Source organism: Trachypithecus francoisi, unplaced genomic scaffold (assembly GCF_009764315.1).
Source record: "Trachypithecus francoisi isolate TF-2019V2 unplaced genomic scaffold, Tfra_2.0 Contig01603, whole genome shotgun sequence".
Lineage (NCBI taxonomy): Eukaryota > Metazoa > Chordata > Mammalia > Primates > Cercopithecidae > Trachypithecus > Trachypithecus francoisi.
This window is the reverse complement of record NW_022681445.1, coordinates 218,615-237,995: the sequence shown is the minus strand read 5'-3', so window position 1 is coordinate 237,995 and position 19,381 is coordinate 218,615. Positions and strand designations below refer to the sequence as shown.

The following is a 19,381-nucleotide window of genomic DNA, read 5'->3' as shown; positions in this document are numbered from 1 at the left end:
TAATTCTTACAACAAATCAATGAGTTCAGAAACATTGACCATTTCACAGATGAAGATGCTGAGACTCAGGAACATTAAGTAACTTGCCCAAGTTCATAAAACTAGTTGAACCTAGATTTGGACCCATGTCTGACTCTAGAACCCTTTCCTGCTATGCTTTTCTTGAAGCAACATATACTCCAGATAAATTTTCACAGTGTGAAAACCCCTGCACTATATGGAGATACACAGAAGCACCCATTTTAGTTCTTCTCATGTCACAGTTGTAGATATTTAAAATATATAGGTAGAGAAATGGCTGTCCAGGACTGATAAAAGAGCTAGACACAATTCACGGTTACTGACTCTGGTTTCTCTGCCTGAATGAGCAGTGGTCTCACTTGGGCTGAGCATGGTTTAAGAACCAGGAGAACCAAGTCAGTGTTTATAAACATTCCCTTTAAGAGAAGCACATGGATTTTTACCTAAATTCATCTACAAGTATAATAGATTTGAGGCATAGCAAGGATTGAGGTATTTTTCCAGCCCTAGCAATATATCAGGACAAAGTTCATGCCTGGTTAAGGGATGACCAGGCCCCAACCCCAAAGATTCTGATTCAGTAGGTATGGGGTAGGACTCAAGAATGTTCCCAGGGAAGACAGATGCTGTTGATCTTGTAAATACGCTTTGAGAACCAATGGTTTAAAGCAAGCTAATGTCCAAATGAGGAAAAATGAACCACAAGGTGCCCCCTTAGCCACAGTTGTACTCACATTTAAGCCAGCTTTCTTCCAATAATAGTTGCTATACTGGTTAATCATGCACTTTGTTTTTTCCTTAAACTTTTCTTCTGATTCAGTAGACCACCAAGGATCCAGGTTTCCATTTTTATCATATTTTCTACCTAGCAAAAAAAAAAAAAAAAAAAAGTTCGAAGACATTTGTGTTATTTATGGAAAGTAAATTCATCTTCCCTTTCCCTCACCTCGACAAGCCTTCAAGAAACAGTCATAACAGCAGGAACTCGCTTCCTGAGATCAGCTCCTGCATTCTCTCCAATGTCACAGGTTAATTGTAAAAAGGGTGAAAAGGATAAAGACAATTGAAGAAGTGCTTTCCTTCTAAGGAACAAAGAGCACCTTAAAAATGAGATTCATCAATTTATTACATATACTAGTCTTATCCAATCTTGGATTCTGTGTCTTCACCTGATTTGACCCAAAATGTTCACTGGATTATGAAATAAATGGCTTCATTCAGAAAGCCCATGGAGGCAATCAGAGCATTACTACCAGTGAAATTCCAAACGATCCATAGGAATAGCCCCAGTGAGTCATCCATACTGTGCGATCATAGACCCTGACTCAGCCCTATGAGAACCTATTTCCTCCAAGTTGCCAGGAGCCGAAAGACACATAAAACCTCTGTTATGAATCATTCCACAGCCACTAGTGTGGATAGAAGACCCATCTGTCCTGCTTAGACAAGGAAGATTGCTGTAAAAAGAAAACTTGGAATAAGACTGAAAATCTCCAAAACATAACGGGAAGAAAGATTATACATGCTTTCTTGCTATGTGCTCACTCTTCATTTTCTCTACATCCTTTGAAACAAAATTGGATGCTGCTAGACTGTCTTCTGTATTCAAGGTTACTATGAGAATCAGAGGCATCGTTTAAATTTTATTACACAGCTTACAAAAAAGTCCCCTAAGTAAAGCTGTTAATTGGAACAATCCAAAACTCTTCAGCAAGGCCAGATACTACTAACACCACCCCCTGGGATAGTATGGAGTCACTGTCCTCTACCCACTAACCAACCAATCATTAAATAGGTACCGGGCACGTACTTATATGTGCAATGCACTGTTCTAAGCATTGGTTACAGAGTGAAATTGCCACCATTAGATTCAGTCCTTTGAGAAAGACTCCAGAAGTTCTCCAGAAGGTTCTGGGGAGGAACTGTACTTAAATTTCCTATCAAGAGGCCCAGAATGAAGAAAGGACTATTAGCTTTTGTTTCTTAGCTAAGACTCTCATCTCAGATAAACCAAACACCCAAAGGCAGAAAGTCTAGCTCTGCAGAGTCAGATAACTACAAGTCAGCCACATTTTAACAGAGAAGGGAAGACCAGGGGAGCAAAAAATCTAGGTGATTAAGGAAGGGCTAGTGGGAGTACAGGAAGACTTTTCTAGAAGAGCCAGAGGGTCTCTGGCCCTGGGGTAGACATCCAGGAAAGGATGTTAGAGATACTACAGGGATGGAAGAAAGAGGTCCCCTTCTATATAACGTTGCCTTAGGACAGCTGGTTCCTGAGACTGCCTGTAAATCATTGTGTGGGTGTGGATGTGACAGTCATTTGCTACTAATCCATAAGTTTCAGAGATTTCATGTGGCCTTCCAATAATACTCCAAAGTTAAAGGAGAAGAGTGCTGATCAACAATGATGAGGACTCTCAAAGTAAGCCATTTCTTTAGTTTATGTCATATTCTGCTTTTTCCTTTTGTTTAAATGTCATCAGGATACAAAGTATATACTATTACATAGATTATTAGGAAAGTATAGACTTTAAAATAATCAGAATAGGCTGGGCGTGGTAGCTCACACCTGTAATCCCAGCACTTTGGGAAGCCTAGGTGGGCAGATCACGAGGTCAGGAGATCAAGACCATCCTGGCCAACATGGTGAAACCCTATCTCTACTAAAAATACAAAAAATTAGCTGGGCATAGTGGCACATGCCTGTAATCCCAGCTACTCGGGAAGCTGAGGCAGGAGAATCACTTAAACCCGGGAGGCTGAGGTTGCAGTGAGCCAAACTCGCGCCACTGCACTCCAGCCTGGCGACAGAGCTAGAGTCCGTCTCAATAAGGATAATAATAATAATAATAATCAGAATATAAGCCAGTGTAGAGAAAAATAGAGATTAAGCATTGCATAATTTTCGAAATCGTAAAAGGGAACCAGTCAGACAAGCTCCAGAGTCCTAACTCAACAAGTCCTAACTTGGCAGCATGTATAATCGTCGTTGGAGCAGAGCTTGCTCCTCCAGGGAGAATACCTCAAGACGATGAATAAATGACAAAGGGAGAAGCTATAAATCAATCCCTGTAACTATTGTGGCAGCTACAGCAATCCTGATCTAAATGCAAAGCTAATTTTATTGAAATTACAAGGCTGCTTTTTAAAGTCTACCCCGATCACCAATGGGAACAATTGTTTATTTATTGCAAGCCATCACAGCAAGACATGAGGAAAAGTTTTCAATCAGCAATCATATTGCTTTGGATAATCTTCAAGCTATGATGCTGCTGCTATGCAAAGACAATCATAACAATTAACATCCATATAGTCAACATTATTATAAAAGCAGCAGCTTAGAAAATGAACCAGTACTTACCATTATTATCAAATCCATGTGTAAATTCATGTCCAACAATTACTCCTATAGCACCATAACTCAGAGATCTGTGGCATAAATACATAATTTGGAGACAATTACAAGCATGAATCTCAGAGCATAATCCTTTAATTTTTTCAATTAAACTGCTTTTTCAAGATAAACTGCTTTCTAGTCAACCATGGTAATAACAATCTAATAACCATACCCAAAAGCTGTAAAAAATCTAAACATACCTTCCAATTGAAATAGACAAAGAAAATATAAATTCTAACATTGTCATTATGACCACATATGAACCTTAGTGCCCTACTCTGTGAAATTAGGGATGTGAAAGATATGATTTCTAAAGTCCCTTTCAGCCTTAAGATTTCTATGGTTTTATATCTGCTGTAGCTATATATTTATGAACACCTAAAACGGGGCAGAAAAGATCCTGTCAGTAAATATATAATTTATTTTTTATCTGGAAACTTGCTGAGAAGTCACTATAATCTTAGAAGTTAAACTGTTTTCCAAATGTAGTCATAAAAAAAGGAACAGAGTAGAGATTAAAAGGGATCACTCTATTTTCAAAGGTAGTCACGTTCCTCTTTCTGTTGTAGACAAGATGACAACTGAATAGCAAAGATTTGAAAAAGGTGCCACTTTATTTCTCTTCACCTCGGAAGAAATATGTGGTAGATTATCTATTTCTCTTCACCTCGGAAGAGGCATGTGGTAGATTATCTATAAAACGCACCACCAACAATTCTACCTACCCCTGAATGCATATATCCCCTCCTCCCATCAAGAGGCAATCTGTTTCCCTCTGCTTAAATTTGGACTGGCCTTAGGGCTTGCTATGACCAACAGAATGCAGTGGAAGGGGTCAGGTATGACTTCTGGGTCTAGGCCTTAAGAAAGTAGCTTCCATTTTCCACCTTCTTGGAAGTCACCTGCAAAGAAGTTCAACTACCCAGCTAGAGGGAATGAGGCCAAATGAAGAAAGGGAGAAACCCCAGAAGTTGAGAGACTCCAAAGGAAGAGAGAGAGGCCCTGCCATGTCCCAGCCACAAGAGCCAGCCCAACTGGGGCACAGACAGGTGAGTGAAGTCGCCTTAGTTCCTCCAGCCCTCGTTAAGTGACCCCGGCCAGCACCATACAAAGCAGAGACCAGCTGTCTCAACTCAGTCCTGCCCAAATTACAGAATCATGAGCTAATAAATGGTTGCTTGGTGGTGCTTTGTTACATAGCAAAGCATATTAAGAATATATGAAGAAATCAATAATGGGGTTTCCATATATGTGCCTGGGATTTTCTCTCTCAAATATAAGTTCTATTGAGGCCACTCCCTTAGCTACTTGTTCATTGCTAAATCCTCTATACTTTGTGCAGAGTAAGAAAGTAACAATGATTTAACTAATTGATTAGTTAACTTTACCATCTCATGCAAGTGACAGATCTATATGTATCTTAATTTAGTCATTTAACCTGTGGATGAGAATTACACACCACTTAGAATCCTTATTGTGAAGATTCTTCATGAGATTTGCAATAATGCTAAAAATATCTCACAGGTAGTTCCTGACATGCAACATCAAAGTCACCCAGCAAATAGATAGGACCCATAACTGGAAGGAATGGAAATTTTTAAAGTGGCATGTTATTACAGGACATAATGATCCTTACCATGCTAATTGTTTGTCTCAACTACACCCAAGGAAGTGGTGTAAGATTTAATTTTTCCCCTTGGTGGTAATTCTTTCCTTTGTTATTTCTTTCCTGTAAGGTAATTTGCATTTGAAAAAAAATGCTTCCTACTGTTTTTCCATCATTGCAAACCTTCATTAAAGAAGTAAGAGTGAAATTATGCATTTCAATCATAGAGCTATCATAGCAGTGTGGGACAAACTTGTAATTTTACATAGTGTTAATTTTTGAGGCAGTAGCTATCAGTGTGCAGATTGCAACATTTAGTTTTTCCAGATCTCTCAGCTCTGAGAATAAGTACTTGGTCCTCTACAACCCTCAGTCAATGCTGTTGACTGGATGAATTGAAGGCATGAACAATGGAAGCTTATAGAAATTGCTGTGCAATGAATGTCCTTTAAGAGGGGCTGCTCCAACAAGCTTCCTATTTGCAAAAGGTAATAGAGAATTTAGAAAATGATTGAATCATTGTAAGTTTCAATTGTCAGTTACTTAATCACCATCCTTTGGACAAGAGACAAAGAAAAAGTAATTTTATATGACTAAGCCTGACAATAATAATATTTCATAATATTAGATTCATGTCCTCTATTTTATCAATGAAGAGTATTTAAATTAGCATGTCATTGGCCAGGTGTGGTGGCTCACGCCTGTAATCCCAGCACTTCAGGAGGCTGAGACGGGCGGATTACCTGGGGTCGGGAGTTCGAGACCAGCCTGACCAACATGGAGAAACCCCGTGTCTATTAGCCGGGCATGGTGGTGCATGCCTGTAATCCCAGTTACTTGGGAGACTGAGGCAGGAGAATCGCTTGAACCCAGGAGGCGGAGGTTGCAGTGAGATCACGCCATTGCATTCCAGCCTGGGCAACAAGAGCAAAACTCCATCTCATAAATAAATAAATAAGCATAAAAAAATAAACTCTCCCTTTTAAAACGCAACCGTGACTGGCTGGCCAGAAACTGGAAGATTTCTTGCATTGAAGATCTAGTCTTCCAAAAATCAAATAGAGAAGACACCACTTTTACTACCTACTCAGTTTCTCTTTTGTTCTTATTACTCAGTGGGTTTAACATATGCACACAGATTTGCTGTCAACAACAAAACAACTATTCTGCTGTCTAGATTAACCATGATCTCACACTGTTATCAAGAAAGGGTTGCCCTATGCCTGAATCATAAATTCATAAAAATTTCTGAGTTGGAAATGGCTTAGAGGTCATCTACTCCAACTTCCTACTACAGAAATGGGGCCCCTCTAGAAAAACCCGTTCAAATGGTTGGTCCAACTTCTTACTAGAGGAATGGGCCCCCTTTAGAAAAACCCATTCAAATGGTTATAATACTCTGCTTAGGTATTTCCAATGACCAAGAGCTCATCCCCTTCTAAGGTAACCCATTCCCTCTTTGGGCGGGTCTAAACATAATAGCTCTCCATAATGCTGATCTGAAATGTCTTTTCTATGGCTTCCATCTATTGGTCTAGTGTAGCCTCTAACTGAACACCTGCTGAATCTCCTGAATATAATAAGTCATTCTACCACCTTAACTTTCCTTCAAAAATATGCAGACAGTTATGAGGTTCCCCTTCAAGTGTTATTAATTTCTTTCAACTCTTATTCTTCAGTCATGAATTCTAGATCAGCATTTCCCAAAACGTAGGGGAGTTTGGGAACCTCTACATTTCGAAGGATGGTTACCAGAGTCTGGGAAGGGTCGGGGGGGGGCTGGGGTCAGAAGTGGGGACGGTTAATGGGTACCAAAAAGGTAGTTGTATTAAACACATCTAAATAGGTTTCTTTCTTGCAGAGCTTCTAGGAAACTTTTATGGTGATAATTATTATGATTCCCCAAAACTGAGGGAAGGGGAGGATGACTTACCTCTCTTACTATTTCATGGAACACACACTTTGAGAAACATTGTCTTCAACCATTTACAGTCTTGATTCTCTCCTCTGGAAATAATTCAACTTGTTCATGCCTCAGAATTAGACTCAACACTCAGGTGAGGACTAAGCTGAGCACTGTGAGCAGAAAAGATACCCACTCCCTTGTTTCTGGAGGCTATTTATTAATACAGAATAGATGAACGTATGGGAAGCCATCTCACTGGACCGTGACTCCCATGTCTTTAGCATCTTCATATTCCCAATGCTGAGTACCCAAATGATACATAATAGCTATTCATTAAGTGGATGAGGACAAAGAAGTCTTTAGGAAAAAAAAATTCTCTTTCACACTCAAGTATTAACTATGACCTAGCCTAAGGTACAAACAAATAGACACTAACATTAACTCCTATGTTTCGAAGATCTTAGCTTTTATATCAGAAAATCATGCTCACAGACCCAATAAACAAATCACTTAATCAGTAACTCCAAAAATCTAACCAGACTGTTTCCTAATCTCCAGCTATATAACCACGGTAATAGAAGCTCAGTTAAATTGTCAACAATAAGCAGAATCAAAGAATTCTAGGACTTTTTTAGTTTGAAGGGAACGTAAAGAATATCCTAAACCTTTAATTTTTTAGAAATATATTTATTTATATATAATATATATTTATACTTATTTTATAAATATAAATTTATATTAAATTTATATATTATATAAATGTAAATTTATATTAAATTTTTATATTATATAAATGTAAATTTATATTAAATTTTTATATTATATAAATGTAAATTTATATTAAATTTTTATATTATATAAATGTAAATTATATTAAATTTTTATATTATATAAATGTAAATTTATATTAAATTTATATAATATATATATATATTTCTAAACTTAAAAGCAGGACAAATTGATTCCAAACATCTGAACACCAAAGAAAACTATGCAGCTGAGGCCTGGGATACTATTAATATATTTGGTTAAATAAGAACCTGGAATTTTTATTTATTCTAACAATGGTGCTTCCCTGTAGTAAGCTTTATCAATGACTGCCCATGTCCTCTTAGCCCTATTTTTGAGCACACCAATCTGACAGCCTTCAAATGTCAGCACCTAAAACTAGTGGCCTAAGGACTTTCTCCAGCCACTAGAGCCCTCTTGGCCTAGGATGGGCACTGCCAGGTACCCCTGGTAGGAGTCCTCAATCAATGATGGAAGGTGAGTTGGAGGATAGATAAATACCCCAGCTCCCATGTGCCTGAGGTGGGATCACTCTGAAGCATGTTTTACAGTTCCCCAGCAAGATTGAGGTCCAGTTGCCCATGGTGATAACTGACTTTGTAACATACATGTGGTAGGTGGAATAATGGCCTACAAAAGATGTCCATATGCTAATCTTTGGAACCTGTGAATATGTTATGTTACACAATAAAGGGCAATTAAAGCTGCAGATGGAATTAAGTTTGCTAATCAGTTGACCTTAAAACAGGAAGATTATCCTGAATTATCTGAATGGTCCCAATGTAATCACAAGGGTCCTTATAAGTAGAAGGGAGAGACAGAAGATGAGTCAGAAGGAGATGTGACTATGGAACTTTAAAGATGGAGGACGAGGTCATGAGCCAAGGAATGTGGGCCCCCCTCTAGAAGCTAGAAAAGGCAAGAAAACAGGTTTATCTCTAGAGCTTCCAGAAAGGAATGTAGCCCTGCTGACACCTTGATTTTAGCGCAGTGAGAACCAGTTTGGACTTCTGACCTACAGAACTATAAGCTTATAAGTTTATGTCATTTTAAGCCACTAAGTTTGTAGTAATTCATTTTGGCAGCCATAAAAGACTCATAGGACACAATTCATTTGGCTTGTTTCTCTCACTGTCTCAATTCTCCACTCCCCTGCTGGTGTTTCCTTGTACCACCTCCCAAAAGAACTAATTGCACTTGAATACTTACCACAAGGTCTGCTACTGGGAAAGCCCAAAGCCCAAATGAAAACATTGCCAACATATCTCTCTTATTGATGTATTTATGGAAATCTATATCATTTAAACCTACATAATTATTTTTAAATTGTCATATATCCAAACCAAAACACAAGCGACTCACTCAACTTACAGAATCAAGACTAAAATTTTCCATGAATTAAAACACCAGAGCAAGTAAAAAGTATATAATAAAAATGGTGAAATTATTGACATTATCAGAATCTCTACTATGTATGGAAATTGTGAATTACATGAGTCTACAATCTGTTGGTATTAAAATGACCTTTAAACTGGTATCCCTAAGTCCATACACTACCAATTTTGACTTATTCTGTAGCTACACAGGTTATGTTTCTAAAGATAAATTCAATTATCTAACTTGCTCAAAACTTTCAACATTTTCTATTGCCTATTAGTATCCAAGCTCCTTACCTGACATGCAGAGCCCTCCAATATCAAACCTCAATCTTCTTTTCCACTACGTCCTTTCATATACCATTTAGGCTAGCCAAACTAGACTCTGCCATTATAGAAACACTTTTTCCTCCATATCTCACATTGTTTCTTCTATCTGGAATGGTTTTAGACTCATCCCATCAATTCAAATCCCAACAATCCTTCAATGTCCAAATGCTGGTAGTATGAGTTAATGGGTAAGAGAATAAATGCATAAAAATGAAAGCCACCTATGTGTAAGTTGGCCTTCCTGTCCAGTCATACACCCTGGTAATAAGGATCAGAAAACAAATACCCAAAAAGAGTACAGCCGACCCATGCCAGATTCCATGGCATCTTTCTGCTGAATAACCATTGACTTTGTTTCTTCTGTCCTCTACCAAAGCAACATGTTGTTCCCAATTGGTCGGTAACTGGTTTCTTTACTCATTTACTCACCGAGGATATTCTGTTCCCCAAAAGAAAGGCTTCTGGAGCTCTCCTGCTGGAAATCCTATGAGAAAGAAAAAATGTTAAGAGATATAGAGAGAGTGATTCAGTGATGAGTACCTGGTTCTAGCTATAACATTGAGGTTTCAAAGACCCGTCTGAAAGGCACTCCTCCTGGCACTGGGAGCACTCTAAGAGATCCAGCTGTCTCAATGATATCAATTCAACTGAGGTTGAAATAAGTGTATTAAATGGTTTCAGGGAAACCATTTTGCACTGGTACACTATTGGCAATGTCCAGCCTACTGTGAGCTGGGCTCCTTCATACATGGCATGCTCATGAGGCTTCAGGCTGTCCAGCAGCTTTGCCTGATACAGAAAGAGCTGGCTCTGTGGGCGTGCAACCTGTGTAGTCACACAGGCCCCACACAGAAAAGGGTTCTGCACTTAGTTTAATCCTCTCCTGCCACTGTCTTGAAATTCATAATGATTTTATCTTTGAACTTGTATTTTTTTAGTGGAGCCCGAGGAGACAATGGAACATGTGTGTGTGAGCAGAGAAAATGTGCACAATATGTGTCTGCTGTTCCTAGGAGCCCCATTTTTCACACAGCATTCACAATGCCCCAGGAGCACAGGACTCCATCAGGCCCACAGTGCGTAGGAGTTTAGTGAGTTGCCAAACAAATACAAGGTAAATATGATACATCTAGAACTGAGTAAGCTCTGATAGCCCTAAGAGGCCATACTTTTCATTCGAACCAGAATTTGCTTCAATGACCAAAAGAAGGTAGTGGCATTCTAAGAAACATGACTGTCCAAGGAATCCTGTCATAACCTTTCTTATACCTGTTACTTCCCTGTATTGGCCAAACACCTACACTGAAAATCATGACATAAAAGGACAGAGAAAGGGTGAATTATATGGTTTGGCTGTGTCCCCACTCAAATCTCACCTTGAATTGTAATAATCCCCATGTGTGAAGGGTGGGGCCAGGTGGAGATAACTGAATCATGGGAGTGGTTTCCCCCATACTGTTCTCATGGTAGTGAATAAGTCTCATGAGATCCAGTAGTTTTATATAGGGGAGTTCCCCTGCACACGTTCTCTTGCCTGCCACCATGTAAGACATGACTTTGCTCCTCTTTTACCTTCCACAATAATTGTGAGGCCTCCTCAGCCATGTGGAACTGTAAGTCCACTAAACATCTTTCCTTTATAAATTACCCAGTCTCAGGTATGTCTTTATTAGCAGTGTGAGAACAGCCTTATACAATAACCTATAGTTTCTTTTCCTTTTAGTCCTTCCTTACTCATCAGTAAACCAAAGGTAGAGAGTATTGGTAGAATGAACATGTATTAAGAAGTGAAATAAAAACAGTTGAGTTTTGTTCAGCATTTCCTCCATGCTGGTAAGAACAAAATACATATGCACATACAAGCTACAAAATACAAACTCTGTAATTTTGGTGATTCCGCGTACAAGTTAAATGCTCTTATGTTTGCATTTAAAACTGACATTGCACAATATTGAGATGAAAAGTAACACTCATGCTAATGACTTACGTCTTTAATTTTTCTTATAGTAGCATTGAATAGCAACTACAACAATACCATGACAAGTTGAAAGAGAAAAGCCATGAAAGATAGGGCAAGGCTTTATATTTTAGCACCCTCAATGGCATTTTTTCCTGCTTTTGGAAGAAGAGGCCCCACATTTTTATTTTGCACTGGGCTTCCCAAATTATGTACCTGATATTGAGTGCAGATGAGTGAGAGACATGCTTTGCTTTGCCCTTGCAACTCACCACTAAATTTTGCACCCTGGGTTGATCTTAGGAACTGTACTTACAAGTCATCACAGCTGATAGAGCAAAGAGTCATGACCAAAGAGAGGGAAAGAAGCCTTCTATAGTGTCCTTCACTGCTCCAGAGCAACTGTTCTAGGCCCTATGAGACTGAAAGCTCTTTTATAAGTCAAAATGTTCTTCCTCTCTCTTCTTTCTCTCTCTCCTCCATTTTCTCTCTCTCCATTTCTCCACACATGAGGAGAAATGAGGACAGGAAAGCAAGTCCTTAATTTAGAAGGGAAATGGTGGTTCTATATAACCCTCATATATATTCTTTATATTTTATTAATAATGTCATAGTTTGTGATTTCAAGGTGCAAAAGCCTAATTGCAAAACAGAGATTGTTCTGGCTACTAGTTCTCTGCCATTTTCACATAAAGGAAAATGCATCTAATATTATTTTGAAGCGGCAACATCATAATAATCTTCATAATTTCTACATTTCCTTAAATATTTTTGGCATATTTACATCAATATTGCATCCTCTTTTTTTTTTTTGGTGATTACTTTTAGTAAGTCATTCTGACTCAGATATATATATGTGCAAATATATATTACATATAAATGCAAATCACAGTGCTTATATGAAAACTCAGTTTCACATAATAAATCATCAAAAAGCAATATTTCCTAATAAGAACAATGATCATAAACCAATGTGATTTCATTATTAAATCATTATGGCTCATCCTGCCTGGTAATGTGCTCAGCTGGAAGCATTTACATCCATTGCCAACCTCTTTACAGGAAAACATCTGACACCTGCATGAGCCACTATTTCTGTCACTTTTGCTGTTAGAAGCCCCAGACTCAAGAGCTGAAGCCATCACATCACTCTGTTCAGCTGTATCTGCTGAGCTTGTTGGGGCCAAGGAACCCAATACTGATAAATAGAAGAATCTGATACCCTTAGACATGTTTTGCTGAAGTGAATGGATTAATAGTGTAAGCTGCATTTTTGGAGACGTCAACCAGCTAGAGTGATAGATGGAATCCCTACAGGGTCAACTCAATATCTTATCTCATAAAGTGGATAAGATGTATTTAGCAAAGGTGGAAGTGAAAAATAAGTAGAAAGGAAATTCCTTTTCTCTGCCTTTTTAATAGGTTTTTATGTTTTCTTTCATATCCTTTTTTTTTTTTTTTTTTTTTTTTTTTTTTTTTTTTTAGCATTTCAACACCACCTCGCCACCTGTTTCACACTTTTAAAGTTCTTTTTCTATCAGTGTACTTATGAGAGGCATTCCTCACAATGTAAATATCTCTGTGGAGGTGGGGGAGAAGAGAGAGGGAGAAGAGGGCGGGAGAGGAAGGAGAGAGACATTTAACTAGTGGTTGGCAAAAGTTAATAAATGTGATAATAGGTCATATTGGCCAAAGTGTAGGAAGCATGTTGATGGGAGTGTAGGTTGTTGCATTTTGGAGATCAAATTAGTCATCTCGTAATGCTTTAAATGCCATTTAAAAAAATGAGTAACTATGTGGTGATATGGAAAAAGCTCTAAGAAATATTAAGTGAAAAACAGCATTCAGTACAGTGTGTGGAGTTATTTTGTGTAATGTATGCAAAAGAGTCAGCATCCATACATACAGCTATGACACCTGTATTGAAAAGGCAAATTTATTCCAAGGAAATTGATACATGGGGGGAAAATTTGAACATAACTCCAATTTCACATTTGCTTATCCACAAGAAATGCTAGGGAAAAGCAGAAAACTGCACCCAAATGGACTGAGCCATATAGGAATACACAAAATGCACACACGCACACACCTCAACATGACCAACTGCCTCAGTTCACCACGTGGGGTAGGAGCCACACTCACCACATCTGGTGTTAAACCAACTTACCTTCCAATGTCATATAACCCTCCTTCTGCCGCTACCCAAAAACTCACAGGGGACAACCCCTCCAATACCAACTTACACAAGCAAAGTTCTGGTCTTTTCAAGGGAAGGTGCCATATTTACTGTAGCATTTGTGTCTTTACCCATTTAACATGTATAAAACCGCGCTTTCATTTTTAATGGGCTCCCAGCTTTTGTTTTTAATGTGTCACTGATAAAGTTTTTAACTGTTGTGCCCCAACCTCATTTTTCTCATAAGCCCTGTGGCCTTTTAGTACATACTTTTGCATAGCACAGTGGTGTTTAAGAGCACACGTTACATTATAGAACTGACTGTATCCACACATGTATGTCTGTATATACAGACATACCTGCCAGTGGTTTTCAAATTTTATAATGCATCAGATTCACCGGAGGGTTTGTTAAACTACAGATTGCTGGACCCCACCCTCAGTTTATGAGTCAGTAAGTCTAGGGTAGGGCTAAGAATTTGTATCTAACAAGTTCCCAGGTGATGCACACGCTGCTGGTCTGGGTGCCACAGTGAAAACCACTGCCCAGTCACTTGCACAAGGGCACTACAGAGTTCATTGCTGCATGGCTTGTAGTTGAGAAGTGTGCAACAAGCTAAATGTCCAAATAAGATAGCAATTAATTATGGTATAACCATATTGTGGACTGCTATGCAGTAAGTGAAAAGAAAGAGGTAGCTCTTAATATTCCAGCATGGGAAATAACCCCCAAGACATGTTGTTGGCATAAAGGTACAGATATAGATATATAAATACCATTTATTTTCTTACATAACTATCCTACCAGTGTGAGCATATACATGTATTGTGTGTATATGTGTATACATATGTAAATTCTTTAAAAGTCATAAAATACATATCAAAGTGATCACAGTGGTTACCTTTTGAAGAAAATCAGGATTTGGGGTGGTGGCTGATAAAAAGGGCTCTACACATAAATGTCATGTTTTAAATTTGATTATCCAAAGATAATCAGCTTGTGTAATTAAAATTAATTCTTTTAGAAATAAGTGTGTGTGTACATAGGGGCCTGTCGGCGGTTGGGGGGCTGGGGGAGGGATATAGCATTAGGAGAAATACCTAATGTAAATGACAAGTTGATGGGTGCAGCAAACCAACATGGCACATGTATACCTATGTAACAAACCTGCATGTTGTGCACATGTACCCTAGAACTTAAAGTATAATAAATATAAATAAATAAAATACCCCCTGGATTTTCAAGCCTTAGTATGAAAAAAGAATATAAAACATCTCTTTAATAATTTTTGTATATTGATTACATATTAGAATGAAAATATTTTGGATATATTGGGTTAAATAAAATATATTACTAAAATTAAAATAAATAAATTTGAGAATTAGTTTTGTTTAGATTTTGCTTTTAAGGGTGACAATGTCAGGTTAATTTAGTTAACAGAGTAATTTCATATGATGACAACAGTATGTATAAAAACCTCCTATTTCTTATTTTAGTTATTTGTTTTCTCATTTACGTATTTTCATGGAAATTGTACCCAAAAAACTAATATATTCTTATCATACAAGACTTACTTTAATAATTATTACACAGAGGTAGATTTCATCAAATAGCTACACAGTATGACAGTATGTATGTAACAAACAATTATTAAAATTTATTTTAGCATCTCAAAAAAAAAGTATGTGTGTATTATAGAAAATTCTTCTAAAGACTATTGAAAAACAGTTAACTAAGCTTACATAGTATTATTTTGTTCTTGCATTTGTTAACACCAGCAAATTCCACTCCTATTTCAGGCAAAAATACAAACTGTGGTTATACCATTTCAGTGATTAAAATTCTGACAAAAGAAAATATTGGTCTTTGTAATAACCTAATTACTTATTTATTAGTAATAGTGTCTCTTTCAAATCTGCACCTGGGAAAGCCACAAGAATCTGCTTTTGGTTTTCTACTGGGGTCAACCTCTCGTTTTTACTGGTGTTTCTCATTACAATTCTCCTATCAGTAAATGTGGAGTAACCTAGTTGGAGCTTAGCAAAATGCTGACCATAAAAGACAGAGTGCTTTTGTTTAGGACACAATTGCCAAAGAACCAATCGCATTCACTGGGTGACTACCCCAGGTTCAACTATTTGACTTTTATAGTCATAAATCATACGCCGACGGTAGCTACAGCTTTCCCAGAAAAGTTAAATGCCTCAATGTGTCCGGGTTTCGGTACACATTATTGTCAGCTGCATTAATTAGAGTTTTTTTAGTACAAACAAGTATAGAGAAGAAAACAAATGTAGCCCATTATTCCACAGCTCAAACCTCAATAAAACAAATAAATATACTCAGGCCTAGCAAATTCACACTGGATAGAAGGACATGGAAGAAAAGGAATAATCTTCCTTTTGCCCTACCCCTCTCTTCCCCTAACCTAGAACCTACTTTCCGCCACTATCTGTATGGCTCGCTTCAGGTATGTAGGCTAAGATCATCTTTTCATTAACGCCTTCCCTAGTGCTTTTTTAAGGGGCAGGATGTTATCCTACCCACTTTCCTGCTTTGTAACTCATCATAACACTTAACCACCATGTAAGATACTTTACATTTGACTTACTTTGTATGCATTTTCTGTCTTTCCCTGACTAGAATGCAAAATCCATGACAAAAGGGATTTTTATTTTTTACTATTCTTTAATGGTGGTATCTTCAGAGCTAGAACAATACCTGGTTCATGGTAAGCACTCAATAAATACTTGTTGAATGAACTGATTCTGTATCTTGTGAAACTCAGACGGATGACTGGGGTTGAAGCATTACCTTTCATTATGAGTACATTTTGTTAGCCAAAGTTTAAAACCGTACATGATACTATTAGTAGTGCCAATGTATTACTTCTCGAATTTTCCACATTCAGTACCAGATCTGAGATACATTCCATTATTCAAGCTCTGGTTTTCATTTTCTTTCTAGATGAAAGAATTTGTTGGTTCCACTCTCTTGCTGTCGTGGCAGAACTAGTGTCGTTTTGAGATCAGCACATTTTTCCAATAAACTTTCAATCGCAATACAGATATTAACAAGCTAAAAAGTCCTGCCCACTTTTATGCAAATTCCATCAATCCTGTATCCTCTAAGCCCTCCCAGCTGACCCCCAATAAAAGTGGAATATTCTTCCTTTTTATGTTTGTGATATATGCTGGAAAGAGAAAATTAGACAAAATATTGATCAAAGGCCTTTGGCCTGGAGAATATTGAACTAATTTAATCCATTTTCCCTACATTCATTGTTGCTTTCACTTTACTGCAGCATTAAATTTAAGTTCCATATTCATAAGTGTATGGTTCAGAAAAGTTATGCAGAAAATGTTTTTAAAACATTATCTTCCAAAATTTTACGTTATTTGGAAGTTTTTTATTTTTTTAATATTAACCCTTACAAATGCTGATGATGTTAGATAACTGTGAACCAGACTCAGACATCTTTTCCTGTTATTTCCATGTTTGGTCAGATTTTACAAAATAGGAAGCTTCCAACTTTCATTGCCAGGTCTTCAGAAACCCAGACCATGTGCTTTTTCCCTTTCTCTACAGCAAACTTTTTTAAGTATAGTAACACAATGCAAGACAACTTGAACTCATCTACCTAAATTCAACATCTCTTTTGACTCCTCTGAAGGAATTAGCATTATTGACTTTTTTCATTTAGGATCCCTCCAGCAGCCTCTGGTACAGAAGTGACAGAGCCAGGGGCAAATGACAAAGTAAATTAAGTCCAAAAAAAGGTGACCAAGGGAAAATTCCAAAGGAAAATTAAATGGGCTTGAGGATTTGTGGACCAGCATACACATTCAGCTATTTATTGAACTAAATCTGTTTCCATATTTGCCGTGGCTGCTTTCTCCAGAAATATACTTGGGTTTTTCATTAAGTGTGTACCTGTATCTGTTTTCTTTCAGTGCGGATGTTTGTGATAGTTTTGTTAAGGGATGGACTATGTCAATACATTCTATTGCATTATTAGTTTTGTCAAACAATGGGATATTTGGTCGTTTGCGTGGATTTTTTGATGTATGAATGTGGCTTTAGCACAAGCTGTGACAGTTATTTTTTTTCAAAAGCCTTAAGTGTGTGCTTGTATTACTAAACTACTCTATGTATCAGTCCACATTTCAGAGCTACTGCTGATATATCATCTTATCTACATTATTGTACTTCTTGGTGAAATTCACTTGTAGTTACCTTCTGCTCACTTCTTTATTTTACTTGTCCTGTGCAATAGCATCCACTTCACTAACTGAATATATTTTATGATCCTAATTTTGGAGTGTCAGTCTATTTAAAGCCCATTATAAAAACTATTGGGAATAGTAGGGTTGGTTATGATGATGCAATTTCTATGCATAACCATTGACTACTGACATTTACTGAGCACCTATGATGTTCCAAGCCACATGGGCAAGCTTTGAACATACAAATGTCCTCAAAGAACCTACAATCTAGTGGGGGAGAAAGGATACCACTAGACAAATAATCCTATTTTGCAAGACCTAAAGAGGAAGGTAAACCTATACCAAGCTTTCTAAAATATGCTTTTTAATTGAAATATGTTTTAAACTCAGTAGAGAAAAAAAATACCAGATACGTGGGAGTAGATGTGCAGAAATGTTTTGAGAGGGAGTTATTTATTCACATGTCTAGCTAATGGGTGATAGATGTGGTTTGTACGATTATTTGGGGTTTTGAGTAGGAATGGTTTAGGAAACTGGTGCTCAAATCTTGGTCTGCAGACCAGCAGCATCAGCATCACGAGGGCACTGCTTAGAGATGCAAATGTTTGCACTCCCACCTCCCCAGACCTACTGAATAGCACTTCAGGCCATTCTGGTACATGCTAAAGTTGGGACTCATTGGTTTATGTCAGGGTAAGTACAGTATTCTCAACCCCAAATGCATATCACCTGGGGAATTTTGTTTGTTTGTTTGTTTTAATATCTATGTCCAAGCCCCTGCTTCAAACCTATTAAGTCACAATCTCTGGGATGGAACCCTGAACATAAGCATTTTTTAAAAGCTCCCCAGGTAATTGGACTATGAAAACAGGTTCAGAACTGTTGATTTAGGAAAAATAAGGAATTCTGTATGTTTAAGTGATCTATAAATTGGCCCTCCTGTCTTTCTGTCATCAACACCATGCATGTAACAATGTAACATATGATTACTTTTATTACAATTTTGTACACTGTACTTTCAAAACTGAAACTTTACATGCCTTATACATTATGACTGTAGTAAAGAAGAAAAAGAGTTTAAATTGCACCTGCTTTAGAAAATCCAGGATGAATGCTTACTCTAAGAATGAATGTTACATCTTATTCAGGATTAGTTCTTGTAATCAGATAAGCTGGACACCATTCTAGAATCTGATGCCATCAGTCAGGACATGGAAATTGCTGCAATTACAAAGCACTTTTGGTTATGGTTTTTGCTGTAAAATGATTTCATTGTCATCACTGCTAAGATTAATCATGGGTTTTTTTTCAAGTTGGCATCTTGCAGTAGTTTGGTGAATGCCAACCTTCCCCTTTCCAGAAAGTATCAAGTTCTAACAGCTGTGACTCCTGTCAAGGGATTCAGCAAGATGCCTTAGCCATCTGCTGGCTTCCTGCAGGTAACCTCCTGCCACCACATCTATCAGCATAGAGCTGACAAGCAGAAAGCAGCTTCTGAAATCTGCCCTCCATCTTGAAACCTTCTCTGCTGGCCCTTCTATTCTTTTTCTGCCATAATTACCTTTAGGCTGCAATGAAGAGAGCCTTCCTTCACCCC

The 19,381-nt window shown here is 37.7% G+C and overlaps 1 protein-coding gene across 1 annotated transcript in view; it reads right to left on the bottom strand.

Annotated features, from left to right (window-relative positions):
• Positions 1 to 19,381, bottom strand: part of PHEX (phosphate regulating endopeptidase homolog X-linked) — a 227,189-nt gene that overhangs the window by 27,545 nt on the left and 180,263 nt on the right. Inside the window, 3 exon segments of the mRNA XM_033195320.1 lie at positions 756 to 886; positions 3,383 to 3,450; positions 9,855 to 9,909. Of these exon segments, the coding sequence (XP_033051211.1) occupies positions 756 to 886; positions 3,383 to 3,450; positions 9,855 to 9,909 (254 nt within the window).